The sequence below is a fragment of the Schistocerca americana genome, chromosome 3 (genome assembly GCF_021461395.2).
Source record: "Schistocerca americana isolate TAMUIC-IGC-003095 chromosome 3, iqSchAmer2.1, whole genome shotgun sequence".
Classification (NCBI taxonomy): domain Eukaryota; kingdom Metazoa; phylum Arthropoda; class Insecta; order Orthoptera; family Acrididae; genus Schistocerca; species Schistocerca americana.
This window is the reverse complement of record NC_060121.1, coordinates 136,590,592-136,611,400: the sequence shown is the minus strand read 5'-3', so window position 1 is coordinate 136,611,400 and position 20,809 is coordinate 136,590,592. Positions and strand designations below refer to the sequence as shown.

The 20,809-nt window shown below is 41.9% G+C and overlaps 1 protein-coding gene and 1 non-coding gene across 2 annotated transcripts in view; one reads left to right on the top strand and one right to left on the bottom strand.

Moving 5' to 3' along the window:
• Positions 1-20,809, bottom strand: part of LOC124605926 (probable chitinase 10) — a 195,436-nt gene that overhangs the window by 162,171 nt on the left and 12,456 nt on the right. The window contains exons 3-5 of the mRNA XM_047137883.1: positions 18,730-18,915; positions 16,749-16,952; positions 878-1,164 (exon numbers count right to left, since the gene is read on the bottom strand). Of these exons, the coding sequence (XP_046993839.1) occupies positions 878-1,164; positions 16,749-16,952; positions 18,730-18,915 (677 nt within the window). The remainder of the gene's footprint in view (positions 1-877; positions 1,165-16,748; positions 16,953-18,729; positions 18,916-20,809) is intronic.
• Trnas-uga lies at positions 23-97 on the top strand. Its single transcript has one exon. It is a non-coding gene; the product is annotated as a tRNA-Ser (tRNA).

Below are 20,809 nucleotides of genomic sequence, written 5' to 3'. Positions count from 1 at the left end.
TGTGAGGACGAGGCGTGAGTCGTGCTTGGGTAGCTCAGTTGGTAGAGCACTTGCCCGTGAAAGGCAAAGGTCCCGAGTTCGAGTCTCGGTCCGGCACACAGTTTTAATCTGCCACGAAGTTTCATCGCACCAATTATTGCGTGACTGGAGATTGCACACCACACAATCACCTGTCGAGGGTGAAGAGACTTCTCGATCGCAAAACGCGGAATCTCAGTCCCCCAAATGATCTAATTTTGTTTGTTGACAAACCCATCGAAACAAGAGTGGGCTTCATCACTAAACCGAACCATACAATTCCCATCGCGCCCGGTGGTCAATTGTGCAGTTTGAACGTCCTAACGCAAACCGTTCGGAAGCTATGACGATTTTATTTCATATAGTTCAAATAATTGTCAGCCTGCAGTTAGAAGAGTGGCTAATTCGGTACAGAATCTGATAGGGATTCCATCGGGTCCTGGAGATTTCTTCGACTTTAACGATTTCAGCTGCTTCTCAACACCACTGACAGTAATACTTATTTCAAGATTTTGAACATGGCTGCAACAGCAACTGTTGAAATTCTTCAGGATAAAGGATGACAGCCAAAAACAGTTGCAGGATAAAAATTTATTAAAATTCTTGACCAAAGTTTCGGTACATATAAATATACCTTCATCAGAAGTAAAAAATCTAAAATTACATCATGCAATGGAGATTAATAAAACAATTGTGCCACGATGAAGGTATATTTATATGTACCGAAACTTTGGTCAAGAATTTTAATAAATTTTTATCCTGCAACTGTTTTTGGCTGTCATCCTTTATCGTGAATACTTATTTCATTACGCAACACTATCAGGTTCGTCTGTCAGCTAAGGTACGAGCGGGTACTCACGACGTTGTAGAAGACGGCGAGGCCGTAGTCGTGTCTGCGCTGCGTGAGCGGCGCGTGGTGGTCGGCGGCTGCGTCCTGCTCGGTCAGCAGGTCGAACGCCATGAGGTTGACGAAGTGGAGGCGGCGCGCCAGCCGCGCCACGTCGTAGCCGTCCTCGACGCGGAAGCGCGACGGCGACACGGACGCGCTCAGCACGCTGCCGCGCGGCGCGAACGCCTCCGCCAGCTCCTCCACCAGCAGCGAGAAGTGCTCCTTCTCGCGCGCAGACCCGCCCATGTCCGCCGCGCCTGCACGGAAACAGCGTCGCTTGTGAACCGGTGGCAGCACTGAAGCGCCAAAGAAACTGGTATAGGCAAGCGTATTCACAGAGATACGTAAACAGGCAGAACACGGCGCTGCGGTCGTCAACGCCTGTTGTTGTTGTGGTTTTCAGTCCTGAGACTGGTTTGATGCAGCTCTCCATGCTACTCTATCCTGTGCAAGCTTCTTCATCTCCCAGTACCTACTGCAACCTACATCCTTCTGAATCTGTTTTATGTATTCATCTCTTGGTCTCCCTCTACGATTTTTCCCTCCACGCTGCCCTCCAATGCTAAATTTGTGATCCCTTGATGCCTCAGAACATGTCCTACCAACGGATCCCTTCTTGTGGTCAAGTTGTGCCACAAAATTCTCTTCTCCCCAATCCTATTCAACACCTCCTCATTAGTTATGTGATCTACCCATCTAATCTTCAGCATTCTTCTGTAGCATCACATATCGAAAGCTTCTATTCTCTTCTTATCTAAACTATTTATCGTCCATGTTTCACTTCCATACATGGCTACACTCCATACAAATACTTTCAGAAACGACTTCCTCACACTCAAATCTATACCCGATGTTAACAAATTTCTCTTCCTCAGAAACGCTTACTTTGCCATTGCCAGTCTACATTTTACATCTTCTCTACTTCGACCATCATCAGTTATTTTGCTCCCCAAATAGCAAAACTCCTTTACTACTGTAAGTGCCTCATTTCCTAATCTAATTCCCTGAGCATCACCCGACTTAATTCGACTACATTCCATTATCCTCGTTTTGCTTATGTTGATGTTCATCTTATATCCTCCTTTCAAAACACTGTCCATTCCGTTCAACTGCTCTTCCAAGTCCTTTGCTGTCTCTGATAGAATTACAATGTCATCGGCGAACCTCAAAGTTTTTATTTCTTCTCCATGGATTTTAATACCTACTCCGAATTTTTCTTTTGTTTCCTTCACTGCTTGCTCAATATACAGATTGAATAACATCGGGGATAGGCTACAACCCTGTCTCACTCCCTTCCCAACCACTGCTTGCCTTTCATGTCCCTCGACTCTTATAACTGCCATCTAGTTTCTGTACAAATTGTAAATAGCCTTTCGCTCCCTATCGTTTACCCCTGCCACCTTCAGAATTTGAAAGAGAGTATTCCAGTCAACATTGTCAAAAGCTTTCTCTAAGTCTACAAATGCTAGACACATAGGTTTGCCTTTCCGTAATCTAGCTTCTAAGATAAGCCGTAGGGTCAGTATTGCCTCACGTGTTCCAATATTTGTACGGAATCCAAACTGATCTTCCCCAAGGTCGGCTTCTACCAGTTTTTCCATTCGTCTGTAAAGAATTCGCGTTAGTATTTTGCAGCCGTGACTTATTAAACTGATAGTTCGGTAATTTTCACAACTGTCAACACCTGCTTTCTTTGGGACGTCAACGCCTATGTAAGACGAAAAGCGTGTGGCGCAGTTGTTGGACCAGTTACTGCTGCTACGAGGGTCACTCCAAAAGAAATGCACACAATATTTTTTTAATCCATCTTTTATTCTACATGTTTCAAAGTTTTACAGTTTGTAGATACATCATTCAGGAACAATATCTTCATTTCTCCACATACTTTCCATCCCTATCAACTGCCGTACGCCATCTTGGAACCAGCGCCTGTATACCCGCACGGTAAAATTCTGGACCAACCTGATAGAGCCACTTTTTGGCAAAGTGCGCAAAGGAGTCATCATCTTCAAACCTTGCTCCACGAAGAGAGTCTTTCAGTTTCCCAAAGAGATGATAGTCACACGGAGCCAGGTCAGGACTGTAAGGCGGGTGTTTCAGTGTTGTCCATCAGAGTTTTGTGATCGCTTCCATGGTTTTTTGACAGACATGTGGCCGTGCATGGTCGTGTAACAGCAAAACATCCTGATTTTGCCGAAGTGGTCGAACACGACTCAGTCGAGCTTGAAGTGTCTTCAGTGTCGTCACATATGCATCAGAATTTACGGTGATTCCACTTGGCATGATGTCCACAAGCAAGAGTCCTTCGGAGTCGGTAAACACCGTAGCCATAACTTTTAAAGCAGAAGGTATCGTTCCGATTTTTTTTTCTCGGCTGAATTTGCATCATGCCACTCCATTGATTGCCTCTTCGTCTCTGGTGAAAAATGATGGAGCCATGTTTAATCACCTGTCACAATTCTTCCAATAAATTCAACTCCACCATTCTCATAGTGTTCCAAAAGTTCGCTGCATACCGTTTTTCTTGTTTCTTTTTGAGCCACTGTCAACATCCTGGGAACCCACCTGGCACAAACCTTTTTTAACGCCGTACTTTCAGTATTCTGCAAACACATCCTTCCCCTATCCCAACTTAGCGTGACAATTCGTTCACTGTGATGCGTCTGTCAGCAGTCACCAATTCGTTAACTCACTGCACATTGTCTGGAGTGTCTGCAGTACGAGGCCTGCCGCTGCGAGGACAATCCTCAATATTGCCGTGCCCGCTTTCATCATATAACCTGCTTGCCCACCGACTAACTACTGCGATCGACAGCAGCATCTCCATACACCTTTTTCAACCTCTTATGGATGTTTCCCACTGTCTCGTTTTTACAGCAGAGGAATTCTATGACAGCACGTTGCTTCTGACGAACGTCAAGTGTAGCAGCCATCTTGAAGACATGCTGTGACGGCGCCACTCACGGGAACAGGTTGAACTAAGTTTGAAAACAAGCGGGAAGAATGTATCTACACACTGTAAAACTTACACACATGCAGAATGAAAACTGTATTTTTACAAAAATACTGTGCATTTCTTTTGGAGTGACCCTCGTACAATGGCAGGTTAGCAAGATTTGTGAGTTTGAACGTAGTGTTACAGTCGGCGCACGACCGATGGGACACAACATCTCCGAGGTAGCGATGAAGTGAAGATTTTCCCGTACGACCATTTCACGAGTGAACCGTGAATATCGGGAATCTGGTAAAACGCCAAATCTCGACATCGCTGCGGCCGGAAAAAGATCCTGCAAGAGCGGGACCAACGACGACTGAAGAGAGGCGCAACCCATCCGCAAACTGCTGCAGATTTCAATGGCGAGCCATCAACAAGTGTCAGCGTGCGAACATCGTCGATATGGACTCTCGGAGCTGAAGGCCTGCTCATGTACCCTTGATGACTGCACGACACAAAGCTTTACACCTTGCATGGGCCTGTCAATACCGACATTGGACTGTTGATGAATGGAAACATCTTGGCGTGTCCGACAAGCATCGTTTGAAATTGTATCGACCGTATGGACATGTATGGGTATGGAGACAGCCTCACGGATCCATGGACCCTGGATCTCAGCACGGGACTGTTCAAACTATTGGAGGCTCTGTAATGGGCGTGTGCAGTTGGAGTGATGTGGGACCCCTGATACGTCTAGATACGACTCTGGCAGGTGACATGTACGTAAGCATCTTGTCTACTCACCTGCATCCATTTATGTCCATTGTGCATTCCGACGGGCGTGGGTAATTCCAGCAGGACAATGCGACATCCCACACGTCTAGAATTGGACACTATTCTGAGTTTAAACACTTCCGCTGGCCACCAAACTTCCCAGACATGAACATTATTTAGCGTATCTGGGATCCCTCGCAACGTGCTGTTCAGAAGAGATCTACACCCCCTCGCACTCTTACGGATTTATGGACAGCCCTGCAGGATTCATGGTGATAACTCCCTGCAGCCCTACTGCAAGTATTAGGCGAGTCCATGCCACATCGTGTTGCGGCACTTCTGCGTGCTCGCTGGGGCCCTATAGAATATCAGGCACGAGTACCAGTTTCTTTGTCTCTTCATGTAGTTTCCTCTGTGTGATTACATTATCGCTACGAACAGGAAAATATCGCGAAAACGACAACGCGAAATTAGCAGTTTTTAGCGAAATCGACCATTGTCACAATATATCGCGTTATTCGCAATTTTGCCGAGCAAAAAAGTTACATTTGAGGATGGAAGTTTGATAATATTAATAATTGACAGTTAGCGAATGATAAAACTGCATTTTGACTTAACAACTTCCTCAAGGCTGAGTTTTGTGTATAATCTTAAAATACGGTCCTAAAATAACATTTCATTTCCTGCGAAACAAGCATTGATGTGACGACTACAATAGTGTCGTATCGGCTTTTTTAGCAACTGTCAATTTTGGCAAATAAACCTGGAATTTGGCAAAAAGTATTAAATTTTACAATCAATCGAATACGGCACAAAATACCGAATTTGGCAAAATAAATAACTGAATTTGGCAAAAAAACGCCAAATTTTGCAATAAATTACGCTGAATTACAACACCGAATTTGTCAAAAATAACGATTTCCACAACAATAACAATTAACCTGGCAAAAATATCAATTAATCTGCCAAAAGAAAAACAATGAATCTGGCAAAAAATATCAATGAACCTGGTAAAAAAAACTCAAGGAATCTGGAAAAAAATAGCAACGAATTGGGCGTAAAGATAACGCCGAATTCGGCAACAAATCTGGCCAAAGAAAACACCAAATCTGACAATAAAATAAAGCGATTTTTTCAAACTGCCAAAGCTGCATGGGCGGCTGTAGAGGCAGCATAGCTGAATATTTTTGCAGAGCCTTCAAACGGCTTAAGGAGCCGGGCAGAAGGAGGTCCGACACCATTTTCGGAGGTATGCCATGACTTTTGTCACCTCAGTTTTGTTAATATCCACAAACACTAGAACGACCAGTCTGTAGCCAAAATGGCAAACTTACATCTTTTGTCGACTGCAGCTGCCTATTTCAATAACGTATCTTGCTTCTTGTATAAGCATTAGTAAATAATTCTTGTCCGATGTGGACGTATTAGAACACTACAACTGTTGGAATCAAAGGTAATTTATAATGAATTAGCTGCAACCAATTGCTTATATATATATATATATATATATATATATATATATATATATATATATATATATATACAGGGTTAGTCACCTAACGTCACCGCTAAATATATTTCGTAAACCACATCAAATACTGACGAATCGATTCCACAGACCGAACGTGAGGAGAGGGGCTAGAGTAACTGGTTAATACAAACCATAAAAAAATGCACGCAAGTATGTTTTTTAACACAAACCTACGTTTTTTAAAATGGAACCCCGTTAGTTTTGTTAGCACATCTGAACATATAAACAAATACGTAATCAGTGCCGTTTGTTGCATCGTAAAATGTTAATTACATTCAGAGATATTGTAACCTAAAGTTGACGCTTGAGTACCACTCCTCCGCTGGTCGATGGTGTGTATCGGAGAGCACCGAATTACGTATGGATCCAAAGGGAACGGTGATGGACCTTAGGTACAAAAGAGACTGGAACAGCACATTACGTCCACATGCTAACACCTTTTTATTGGTCTTTTTCACTGACGCACATGAACATTACCATGAGGGGTGAGGTACACGTACACACGTGGTTTCCGTTTTCAATTACAGAGTGGAATAGAGTGTGTCCCGACATGTCAGGCCAAGAGATGTTCAATGTGGTGGCCATCATTTGCTGCACACAATTGCAATCTCTGGCGTAATGAATGTCGTACACGCCGCAGTACATCTGGTGTAATGTCGCCGCAGGCTGCCACAATACGTTGTTTCATATCCTCTGGGGTTGTAGGCACATCACGGTACACATTCTCCTTAACGTACCCCACAGAAAGAAGTCCAGAGGTGTAAGATCAGGAGAACGGGGTGGCCAATTTAGGCGTCCTCCACGTCCTATGAAACGCCCGTCGAACATCCTGTCAATGGTCAGCCTAGTGTTAATTGCGGAATGTGCAGGTCCACCATCATGCTGATACCACATACGTCGACGCGTTTCCAGTGGGACATTTTCGAGCAACGTTGGCAGATCATTCTGTAGAAACGCGATGTATGTTGCAGCTGTTTGGGCCCCTGCAATGAAGTGGGGACCAATGAGGTGGTCGCCAATGATTCCGCACCATACATTTACAGTCCACGGTCGCTGTCGCTCTACCTGTCTGAGCCAGCGAGGATTGTCCACGGACCAGTAATGCATGTTCCGTAGATTCACTGCCCCGAGGTTTGTGAAACCCGCTTCATCGGTAAACAGGTAGAACTGCAACGCATTCTCTGTTAATGCCCATTGACAGAATTGCACTCGATGATTAAAGTCTTCACCATGTAATTGCAGATGTAGCGACACATGAAACGGGTTAAAGCGGTGACGATGCAGTATGCGCATGACACTACTTTGACTCAGTCCACCGGCTTTCGCAATGTCCCGTGTACTCATGTGTGGGTTCATGGCAACAGCAGCTAACACGCCAACTGCACCCGCTTCTCCTTTGGCGGGACTGTTACGGACCCGTTTGCGTGCTTCGACCATACCTGTTGCATACAGTTGGCGGTAGATGTTTTGCAATGCGCGGCACGTTGGATGCTCTCTGTCCAGGTACCGTTCTGCATACACCCCGCAGGCTTCAGCTGCATTTCGTCGACACTCGCCATAGATGAGTATCATCTCCGCCTTTTCAGAGTTCGAATACACCATGGTCACAGTTCCTACAACACTACACTATTACAGACGTCTGGTAACACGGTGTACTACAGTTGGTCTGCGTGCGGAGACGAATGCAGAATAACAATAGTAGCAAGCGCTACATGCGGACACTGCGACAGCTAGACCAAACCACAACAGTGCACTACAGCCACACTCGTAAACACGGTCGTCATCGTAAACATGTCCCTGCAGATGCTGCTCGCCGACCGTGGCCCGTATTTGTTACAACGCTCAACTGAACGTCGGAGGTTTCAAGCGTCAACTTTAGGTTACAATATCTCCGGATGTAATTAACATTTTACAATGCAACTAACGGCACTGATTACGTATTTGTTCATATGATCAGATGTGCTAACAAAACTAACGTGGTTCCATTTTAAAAAACGTAGGTTTGTGTTAAAAAAATACTTCCGTGCATTTTTCTATGGTTTGTATTAAACAATTACACTAGCCCCTCTCCTCACTTTCGGTCTGTGGAATCGGTTAGTCAGTATTTGATGTGGTTTACGTAATATCCAGCGGTAACGTTAGGTGACTCTATATATATATATATCCTGCTGAGGCAGGAGCAGCAGTAGCATTGCGAAGCTTTTTCTGCCTTAATCTGTCTACAAAGCCTTCATCATGCTTCGACATTCCAGATGATATATCATCACGCCACTCTGGTCTCGTGCTAGCCCGTGCCTCCCATCTGTTTGTGTCGATTCCAAAGCTCTCCATATCTCGTTTACAGGAGTCCTTGAACCTCAATACAGAACGTCCTACATTGGCTATAGAGATCTCTCCAAGCATCACCTCACGTGGTAATCTCTCAGGATCCATACGGTGGACGTGTCCCAGCCAGCGGAGTCGTCTCTGCTTCAAGATAGCTGAAATACTGTTGCAGTTAGTTTTAGATAGCACTGCTTCGTTGGTTACTCGGTTCTTCCACGTTACTCCGAGGATGGATCTCAGGCACCGCATGTGGAAAGCATTAAGGCGACGTTCTTGTTTGGCATAGGTAGTCCATGTTTCTGATGCATACAAAAGGATGCTTTTATGGGCATTTATTTTTCCATGATAACATTTGAAGACGCCTGGCATCACATTTTCAGATGTTTACGTATATTTATGTGTGGTGAACATTGTTTCTTTACTGACACCAATGTAGAATTTTGCAACGGAAGTTTAGACAGCTGTTGTAAAAAGAAAGTAAAGAAACTATGTTCAATGCGCGTAAATAAATGTAAACATCCGAAGACGAAGTGAACATAAAATGTATGCACTCTCAAAAACGCATATTCTTGGCATAATGTGTTGGCGCGGCGTGTCAGGAAAGGAGTGCCATTCATATCGGTGCGTTGCGCCATAGATATTAACGTCGCGGACGCTATAAGTTTGACTCTGTATGTGCTAGGAGCGCTGCTGTCGTGTCACGTGACGAGGCGGCCCTCATGCGTAAGTACCATAGAGTAAATATCTCTGGAGTGAGCATTGCGTTCTGCGCATGTTGTCAACATTAAACTAGGAGTGTCACGTGTTTTCGGGACCTCGCTGTGCGTGTGTGCTTTCTGCAGCGTTTGAAGTTTATAATATCAAGAGTTTTTGTTGCGTTTCACCGTTTGTTGATAGTGTAATAGCGATGGTGAACTACTGTCGTTGCTACGGATGCAAAGAAAAATATGTGAAAGTAGGGATAGTAACTTTTCATGGGTACATACCATGTAGCTCTAATTATAGTTATCATATTAGTAAGAGACACTGTATATGTTTAAAAATTTCGAGACGCATTATAATTAAGGCTTGATTCTCTAGACCTATTTTCCTACGATTTTATGACTATATAATAGATATTACGGTTCGTACAAAAGCTTACAAACAATCGTTTCCTCACGTAAATTTGCTAGTGGAACAGGAAAGGGAATGGTTAGTTGTTTCAGCAAATACTATCCTCCATGCATTTATCAGTGACTTGTCGATTATGTATATAGATTACTCAGTCTACCATTTATTTAAAAAACTGGGAGCAAGTACGTAAATTGCGTTAAATAAATACTTCAAAGTGTCACCAGTAAGAAAAATTGTGCTTTAGGTCGCAAAAACGAGAAAATAAATACGCAGAAATAGCAGAAAAAAGGACGAATTAGCAGGGATATAATCGCTAATGTGTAGCAAATTCGGTGTTTCTCGGACACTTGCAAAAGTACTAGCGTACTGTCAAGTCGTTTTGCAAGACTATCACTGCAAAAATGTACTTCAGGCTCTGTAATACTAAAAAGTGCCGTATCATACCGAAAACTACCAAAAATCGATTGCATCTGAACTGTGACACCTATCGCAAGGAAGCAGAATGCAATACCACTTGCCCTTAAAAGTTACGTAGCTGGTTTATTCCCGGTATCAAATGGATACTATTAAAATGTCTGCGCAACATATATAAATAATCCACGACACGTACGAAAAGAATCCATCTGTATTAGGGATGTAGTGACATTCTAAATATACAGGGCGCTATACAGACAAACACACGTCCCGAGAACATGTGACCAGCCGGCAATGTATGTTGACAACACAAAATCTTTTCTGCGCATGTGAATGCTCACTCCAGAGATATTTACTCTATGGAAAGTAGTAAGTACGCACGTGAACTAGGCCTGCCTGTCCTATAATATCGTACCAAGTACCAGCAAGAGATCCATTGTTGAACCTAAGAGAGCTGTGTAGGCACCACAGCTGTGAAAAAATGCACTGTTGCTACATAAACTATATTGGCGATAAACATCTGTTCGACAACAGTCGTTTCTGTAGCATGCTACTTGGACGAAACGACAATGTGGCAAAAGCTTGGGCCAAGTAAAAGGCTTTTTCTCATGGACAAAAGATAGGAACAATAAAGAGAACTTTCGTACATCTCTCGGTGCAAACATAAACCGCCTTTCCCTCTTTTCGTTTTGTTTCTTGTTTTTCCTGTCAGTTTCTGTGCCTGCACTTTTGGTGGGGGCCAATCCCGCCATCCGATCGATACAATTCTGTGCCCATCAACTTCTGGGATCAATCACACCTGCCAGATACATAGGGGTTTCCATGTTAAGTGCTTTAAGCAAAACGACGGTATAAATCTCATTGTGGAGAAGACAAATGTTAGACCAGTTACTTGTAAGAATTGCAAGGAGTGTCATTTATCCACAAAGAAAAGTCTTACAAAACCCTCAGCTATAGTCCTAGAAAAACTAAGAAACTTAGCTAATTCGTGTATGAGTTTGTTGATTATGTTTATTTAAACTTATGACTTGTCGCCTGCATAGGAATCATATGCGTTCCATTTTATCTATTATTACTCTTCTGTTATAATTTCATGAACTGACTCGTTCCATAACCATGAACACTTGCTCTTCAATTTGGCTCTACGGAATATATAAAAAATAAAGATACACATGAATATTGTTTGGCAGTCTGGGATTCTTTAAGTTAGATTGTGGCTTGCTTTTAAGCTTCCATGAGTGGAGTTCCAAGGCGAATTGTAAGGTAAAGTATTATAAGTGTCACTAATTCCACAACTGTGCTCATCTTTCGCACGACTGTAGTACATACTGATTTGTTATAGAGTTAACATTTAACCCTTACCAACACATTTTCCATAACGCGCAATACCAACTGGAGGGGTGTGTGTGGTACGTTATGCTCATCCTACAAAACATTTAAAAAAGAAACAAAATTCGTTAATTATTGCTGAATTGTATTGACAACATACTATTTAAAGAGGTACTTATTTGTAAGTATGGTTCAGAACCTGAAAATATCTTTTAGAATACTATTAGCAATATCAACGTACTTTCAGTAACGTGTAGTACAGAGTAGAAAAATTAAAAGATACAAATTTGGTGCATTGTTGCTGAATTTTATTTTTAACATACTTTTTAAAGTGATATTTATGTTTAAGTAAGACCCTGAATATTGTCATACTGAATATGGCATTCACTTGGGAATGAGACTTTAATTTTTGGGTTATGTATAACTCAAAAATTTAATACATGTGTGGAATCTAGTAGAAGAATTCATTAAAAACAGTAAATATTTTTTTCTATTTTTTAAAAATAAACTAACTTACTAGATTACAATATTTTCAAAAGATGGGCACAAAGTATCTCTTTCCACCCCCATCCCACACCCCCCTTCGGTAAAGCTGAGGTTAATTTCTTTTATTTATTTTTATTTTATAGAGCCCTGACACGAGGGCCCTTACACCCAACTACATAACATGATAGTAATAGGGCAAAACATTTGCCATAAGAGGCGATAAAAAACCCACAATATGACAAAATACAATTGAGTGAGAACATGGATTCAAGTTTTGCATTACAACAACTAGCCATTAATAACTAACCGGTACATGCATAAGTGGGAGAGAACAATGGTTACAACATTGCATCGCAGATGTCAGCCTCAGTTTGGATTACCTATGCAGTAACCACACTTCATGTTTGTGCCAGCCATTGAGATCATAATTATGTGCCAGGCGTATCAAGGCCGTTATTACGGCCAGAGGTGGTTGTTCTGGGTACTGATTTCTCAGGATCTATGCACCCAAACTGCATGTAAATGTAATCACATGTCAGTTCAAGTATAATATATTTGTCCAATGAATACCTGTTTATCATCTCCATTTCTTCTTGGTGTAACAGTTTTAATGGCCAGTAGTGTATAAAAACAAAAATACGGACACATGAGGTTTTATTTTATGTTTAAAGGGGATGTCACGGGCAAGAGAGGGTGCCAGCGACATTTGTGGAAACTGGGAAAACACTTTAGCATTCTGATCTGAAGGAAAAGCAGCATGAATGAACAGATGGATGTATCTGGCGTGAAGAGGATTTGCACATGCACAATAATATTTTAGAGACATGGCGGATGCTGCCAATGCATAATGCCTCAGAACTGTCAAAACAAGGCAAACATTCAGAATCTCTGTCAATGTAGACAAAAATATGAAGGAGCGGGTGGCGCAGTGGGTAACACACTGGACTCACATTCGGGAGGACGACGGGTCAAACCCACTTCCTGCCATCCTAATTTAGATTTTCCGTAATTGCCCTAAATCGCATCAGGCAAACGTCGGGACGGTGCCTGTGAAGGGGCACGGCCGATTTCCTTCTCCGTTCTTCCCTAATCCGAACTTGTGCTCTGTCTCTAATGACCTCGTTATCGATGGGTCGTTAAACACTAATCTCCTCCTCCACAAAAATATGTACAATGGCGTTTTTGACGTCGCAAATAACAAATATGGCAACAAAAATGAAAAACAATGGATCTAATATGGTAGACAAAGTTAGAAAGAAAAATCAGTATTTTCATGAAAATTGATATGATGGGTCCAATGCGGCGGAGAAAATCCAAAAATTAAGAAATGTTTTTCATCGATCAACTTCTCAATCGCTGATACTTTTCTTTTGATAATCCAGAGTGAAATATAAAAGACATGTCTTCACTGCCCTCAAGTTTATCTCAAAATTTCAACTGTTCCCATTCCCTGTTGCCTTGACAGGGCTGGAGAGCGCAATGTTCCTTAGCAACTTTTGAAATGTCAGTTTTTCCTAAAGCTTGGTGATCCATTTGCATAGCTTATGATGACACAAATGGTCTATAATTCGACGAAGATCGTTAGTTCTAATTCCTTTTGACATAGCAAATAATTTTTCAAATTGTTTTTGAGGTCGACCTGACGATGTGCTTTCTGTTTTATGTAAAAAGGATACCTTACTATACAAACAGTTCTTGAACTTCTTAAAAACGTAATCCTCTCAATTTACTGCCTGCTTGTATCAATATACACAGTATTTCTTCCATATAATATTACTGTTGCATATGCTTTATCAACTTCTGATTTTCGTTTTTCTCATTATTTGTTTAAATGGTATTTTATTTGTTTTTTACATAACAAACTACGTAGTTTAGCTGTTTGTGTTCGTATAATTATGCTGTAAGTACTGATTAACGTCATATTTGTACGAATCTGAATTAGATTTTGCATTTTTTAATCGTTTTTCAAAAAATGCACAAATGACGGCATACTGCAGCTGCCATTTCAAATGTGGCGTATTACCACAATAGTGGCTAATAGTTAAATTTACAAGTGTTTGGTGAAGAAATAATACATACTTCATCAGACAATTTAAAAAATTGTATAATGTTGTAGAATACGCAACTTGTCCCTCACTTTTCTTCACATTTTGTGATTTTTTTTATTGATTTTAACTTGTCAGCATTAGTTAAAAAACAAAATACCTATTTGGCCAAATGATGAAATAAGTATTTTCATTTAAGAACTTACTTCCCGATTTCATGATCTGAGTATACAAAACAAAAATATTTAACGCGGCATACGCAATACTTTCTCGGCTTGCCTAATCTGAGATTCTGCACACAACAGAGCAGTAATTTTGATCTGAAATACAACAATCGGATAAAGGTGCTGACTGTTTCTATGGGCAGGATTTGGCAGTCCAAACATCACTGTAGCGAACATATTAGCTCAAATTAAATTTTCTTAACTAGAAATTTTAAGTTTCTTAAGTTCGGCCAAGATTTTCGAAAAACTGACACATTGTGCGACAATGTTCACTAAAGTTTTTTGAAACAAATTAAAACGAATTATCTTCCTGTATATCTAGGTACACTGATAAGCCAAAACATTATGATCACGTGCTTGATAACGTCGTTTTGGTCCACCTTTCGAACAGATACAAACAGTTACCCTACTGGAACGTGTCAGCGCCGTCGCGAAAGACATCAAGCATGTTGGGGCGTAGTATGTAAAAGGTGGTCGTTAGAAATTACTAATTTACATGTAAGTCTGTTAATCACTGTGCAACTACTGCAACCTACACCTTTTTGAATCTGCTAACTATATTGGTGTTTTGATCTCCCACCATAATTTCTTTCCACCTCCATTTGAATATATGTGAATATAAACGACTTGTTTTACGTCATTACAATTACGAAGGCATGCTGAAAAGTAACACGTCCGAATTTTTTTATGTGAAAACTGTAAAACAATCATTATTAACATTCTCAACATAGTCACCGGAGCGACAAACACATTGTTCCCAACGAGAGACCAATTTGTTAATATTGTCACTGTAGAACGTTTGAGTTGTTGATGGAGCTACAACCTCACCTCTGCTTGCACCGCTTCGTCACTATCAAAGTGAAGTCTTCGACAGTGCTCTTAAAGTTTTGTAAACAGATGAAAATCAGATGGGGTCATCTCTCACATACCGACATGGTTAACATTACACACCGCCACATTATACGCTACAAATCGGATCCCCCTAGCGGCAAAGAGCTGCAACTTGCATCAGCGAAGCGGAAAAGCCAAATGAGTAACATGCGTGACGTGTAATACAGGGTGTTTATAAATGAATATCGGGGTTTTAACGCTTTATAATTTTTATTATATTAAACTTACAGTTATAAATGATATGCCAAACGAAAGAGCAACTCAAATAGTTCTACCAGGAACCTTATAAATGTTCATAAATGTTCAATGTGAGCACCATTTGTCACACAGTACACATAAAGTCTATAGCCGAGTTCTTCCCAAATGTTGATAAGTGTGTCTTCAGTCACTGTAGCAACAGCTGCTTCAGTCCTATTTCTTAATTCAGGGAGGTCTGCTGGTAGTGGAAGCACATACTCACGATCCTTGATGAAGTTCCAAAGGAAAAAGTTGCATGGCGTTAGGTCGGGTGAACTTGGAGGCCATGCAAACCAAGCCCTGTCATTGGGCCCCTTGCAGCCTATCCAGCGCTTGGGTACATTGAAGTTCCACCAATCGCGTACTTCGCTATGCCACCGAGGTGGCACACTATTTTACTGGAAAATGAAGTTCTCTGACTCATCTTCTTCCAACTTAGGGAAGAGCCATTGCTCTAGGCATCAAGGTAAGAAATGCCAGTCAGTAGGTTCACCAAAAAAGAAAGGCCCATAAACTTTCCACCGGGATACGGCACAAAAAACAGTCACTTTAGGGGAATCTCGTAGCATTTGTACCACCTCATGACGATTTTCTGAGCCCCAGATGCGCACATTGTGTTTACATGTCCACTAAGGTAAAAGATCGACTCATCACTGAAGACAACATGATCCAGAAAATCTTCATCGTCATGAAACAACATTTCGTTTGCGAAGTTGGCACTTAATCCATGGTCTGCCGGCTTTAGAGTCTGTAATAACTGTAAATGGTAAGGACGTAGTTGTACACGTTTTCTTAAAACTTTCCAAACAATCAACATGGGAACTTGTAATTCACGACTAGCCTCCCGGACTGATTTCTTTGGGCTACGAGTGAACGACTCTCTCACTCGCTTAACAGTCTCTTCACTAACTCTTTGGTCGTCCTGTGCTCTTCCCTTTACAAAGGCAGCTGGTATCTTCAAATTGATGATACCATCTACGAATGTTATTACCACTTGGAGGATCACAACCGAACTTCAGCCGGAACGCACGTTGCACAGTAACTACAGATTCGGTCTTTGCAAACTGCAAAACACAAAACGCTTTCTGTTCACTAGTCGCCATCTTCGCTACTACCGCTGTCTAGCGGATTGCGGCGGAAACATTGCGCGCTGCGCATGCGCACTGGTGCTAAACACAACTGTTCGAGTTGCTCTTTCATTTGGCATACCATTTATAACTGTAAGTTTAATATAATACATATTATAAAGCGTTAAAACCCCCATACTCTTTTTAAACACCCTGTACCTTAATTGATATTGTGAATGGAGTAAAAACTTCAGAGGAATTACTTTTCAACATGCTCTCGTAATTACAGAAATGATTCATGCAATGTGAAAGTATCTAATTAGTTGCATCGAGGTCAACATCTCTGAGACTTGTACAGAGTGGTGGCTGTTTCTAAAGATCACCCCAATTATTCAGAATATTACAGCTGTCCTCCTGTGTATACATATTTAAGGCCAAAAATTGCCAAACTGTATGTTTAGGGCTCTTACCTGGATACTCCCAGTCGAGGTCTATTCCGTCGAAGCCGTACTCGTCGATGAAGTGCAGAACGGAGCGGATGAACTCGCGCCGGGTCGAAGCGCTGGCCGTCATCTCGGCGAACTTGCGCCGCTCCTCGGGCCAACCGCCCACAGAGATCATCACCTTCAGCTGCGGGTTCTGTCTCTTCAGGCCCACTATGGAGCGGTACCCTCCTGGAAAAAAAAATGCAGTGCTCATTTATCTACCAACACTTTTTGCGAGGCCGCCATTTCCCTATTGTCATTCAATCTCGGCGCTGATGTCTCCTGTACACCTTCTTCCTTACAGTGGTGCCAACATACCCCTTGCTCTCTGTTCTACATTTCGTAAATCCCAATGATCCCACATTCACTGAAAAGCGTGATGGAAGCATGGGCTCCTGAAGGTGCCAAAATCCACGGAAATAGTAGGGGATCAAATACCTACCGTTACATACCTATGATATCTACACATGCTTACCCATTCACAACCCCACAACCAAAGTAACACACAGAACTACTTTGAAATATCCCTTGAAGGTTAGTTAAAGTCGTTCTCCACATACTGGCTACCCAACAGAATAATCATCGTTTGATTTCGAAGCCCTATCAGCAGCCGTGTTTTCAGACTTAATTATGGGAATTCGCTTCTGCCTAATATACTGACTACTACCCTTTTGAATGACCAAACATGTTTCAGCACCTTTGTGCCATCATCAGTGAGTATTTTCATTCAGTTAGTTATTTTCGTAGTAACTGTTCGCTTCTGCATGCTCACCTCCTACGGAAATACGTACCGAAATACTATTCACGTTTTTGAGGAACTCCGCTCGCAAGTTACATTTTGAACTTCAGAAACACAATGTTTTGTGAAGTCTAGCATAAGGGTTGAATAAATGCCGTGTATACCAATGACTGTTATCATAGATTTTGTGGAAATTGACTCAAAAGCTTTCCGAAAAGCTATGAACCAAAGACAAAATGATAATTCAAACTCTTCACTTCCGTTCACTTCTTGCAAATGGTCCAGTGTGATACGTCACTGCAAGAACTTCTTGTTTCTTTGCCGCGTGGGATTAGCCGAGCGGTCCAAGGCGCAGCAGTCATGGACTGTGCGGCTGGTCCCGGCGGAGGTTCGAGTCCTCCCTCGGGCATGGGTGTGTGTGTTTGTTATTAGGATAATTTAGGTTAAGTAGTGTGTAAGCTTAGGGACTGATGACCTTAGCAGTTAAGTCCCATAAGATTTCACACACATTTGAACATTTTTTCTTGTTTCTTTCCTTTTTCCTTTCCAATTGTTTTCCCCCAAAAGGTTGGTGATAGTTTATAGAATATGTTGCACCTGACGAAGAGGAGTCTCAAAACTTTCTAGTTTTCTGTGTTTTGTCTGCATTCTGTCCTGCGAACTACAGGAATTACAGCATTGCTTCGGTTTGAGAGATTTGCTTTCCGTTGTAGAAGTTCTACAAATAATATTACAAATTCTCTCCGTACCGCATTTCCCCCACTTTCAAAAATGGTTCAAATGGGTCTGAGCACTATGGGACTTAACATCTGCGGTCATCAGTCTCCTAGAACTTAGAACTACTTAAACCTAACTAACCTAAGGACATCACACACTTCCATGCCCGAGGCAAGATTCGACCCCGCGACCGTAGCGGTCGCGCGGTTCCAGACTGAAGCGCCTAGAACCGCTCGGCCACACCGGCCGGCTCCCCCCCCCCCCCCCCCCCCTGCACACCTTCAACCATTTGTGGTGAAACACCATAATATCCGGGCTCTTTTTCTCATTTCCTCGCCTCTATTACTATTTTCAAAATGTAATAGCTAGAAACCCTGACTTACTGCGTTTTAACAACCACAATTCACAATAAGGTCTTTAATTAGCTGGTGTTTAAATATCAAAGATAAAACGGAATCAGACAGAAAATTAAACAATCTTAAGCCTGTGAGTGTAGTCATATGTACGTACCTTGTATGATGTCATACTGTTCATCCTGGGGCTTGATGTGTAGGTCGTGAGGATCCATGACGGCGAAGGCGTAAATGATGTGTGTGCAGGCGAATGGGTCGATGTCGGCAGTGGTAAACCGCATTGGATCCCTTCTGTAGCCGGCCCATCCTTCCACGAAGCATACTACCTTAAACTGACGTATACCTGTAAGAGGATAATTCAATTTATTTAAATTGATTTAATTGAACATTGTTATGAGCGTAGGCTTCAGTGGCAAGAGTTAGTATTAATAAAATTGCCAGCATGTGTGACTGCGTAATTTTATAAAACACGCCAACGTGTTGGCCTCCTGCAATACTAGCCGAGGCATGCTAGTACTTTACAAAATGACTGTGTCAAAAATCTAAAAAACGTTTGTTGGCAAATATATTATTGTAAAGGATTTGCGTGTAAAAACTGGACCTCGTATTTTTTTACTGAAGTATGGGTCGCAGTTTTATTTCAGTCATAAATCTATTATTCCGGTCATAAATGGTTGAATTCCGAAAAGTCACCACTAAAGCAACAGGAAAATCAAAATGTCCTTATGCTTCAACCAATATAAGATGAGCAACAAAGAATAAATTCGAGAAAACAGCACATTGTTTTTAGGACACAGAGCGGCCTCCAACATTTTTAACTTCTAAATTATAAATTTCTTAGTAGTGATTTCTCATACAGTAGAACGGTGATGGGTATTGAAACAACACAATGTTGAAGTTCAGCATACATGAGAAGCCTACGTAACATTTTGATGTTCACGATTAACGGTTGGAGGGGATGATAGGTCCCTAAATTTGAGATGTTAATTACAACGGAGACAGTGTATACGTACGAACAACGTTCTCGGCAGGGAAGAGAACAATACGACTGCTTTTCCCTTTAACTTATAGGGATGAGAAAAAATGACAGTACAGAAATGACGCATATAGTTTTGAGTCCTTACATTAATGTTGCCTTCGTCTCGACAATCCATTTGGATTATTTTATTATTTCGGCTTATCTTCAACGATCCAAGCAAGAAATCTTCGGGTTTTCTTAAGCACGATAGATGACCCACACCCTAACTATGAAAAACACCCCCGTACAGTAACACCACCTCTTCTGTACTTCACAGCTGGCACTAGATGTAATGAGAGGTAGCGTTCTCGGATTCGCCAAACCCAAACCCTTCCATTGAATTAGCACTGGGTGTGCATGATTCATCACTCCAAATCACTCATATCCAGTCATAGCGCTACTGGTAATGGTTTGAGTGTTTTCAGCCACTGATTTCCTGGGACTTTTTTACACGCGATGATCAACGATACCTGTCAGCCAGTAAATGAGGTCTATCTGATCTTGGTTGTTCCTTCCTGTTTGCACTTCACAGCAACACCACCAGTAGTCGCATTCGGCAGTTTTAGAACAGTTGAAGTGTCCCTTATGAATTTGTTATTCAGGTGACTCAGTGACTGGCCCATCTTTCTTAGTCACTGAGTTCTTCTGACAAGGGAACCTCCCCATCGCACCCCCCTCAGATTTAGTTATAAGTTGGCACAGTGGATAGGCCTTGATAAACTGAACACAGATCAATTGAGAAAACAGGAAGAAGTTGTGTGGAACTGAGAAAAAATAAGCAAAATATACAAACTGGGTAGTCCATGGGCCACATAGACAACATTATGGAGACTGCGAGCTCAGGAGCGGTGTGGTCCCGCGGTAGCGTGAGCAGCTGCAGAAGGAGAGGTCCTTGGTTGAAGTCTTCCCTCGAGTGAAAATTTTACTTTCTTTATTTTTACATATTTATTATCTGTCCGTTCGTTCATTGACGTCTCTGTTCACTGTAATAAGTTTAGTGTCTGTGTTTTGCGACCGCACCACAAAACCGTGCGATTAGTAGACGAAACGACGTGCCTCTCCAATTGGAACCGAAAACATTTGATCACAAGGTCATAGGTCAACCGATTCCTCCACAGAAAAAAACATCTGATATATTCTATGCGACACTGGTGACGGCATGTGCGTCACATGACAGAAATATGTTGTCGACCCACCTAACTTGTACACTTGGCGAATG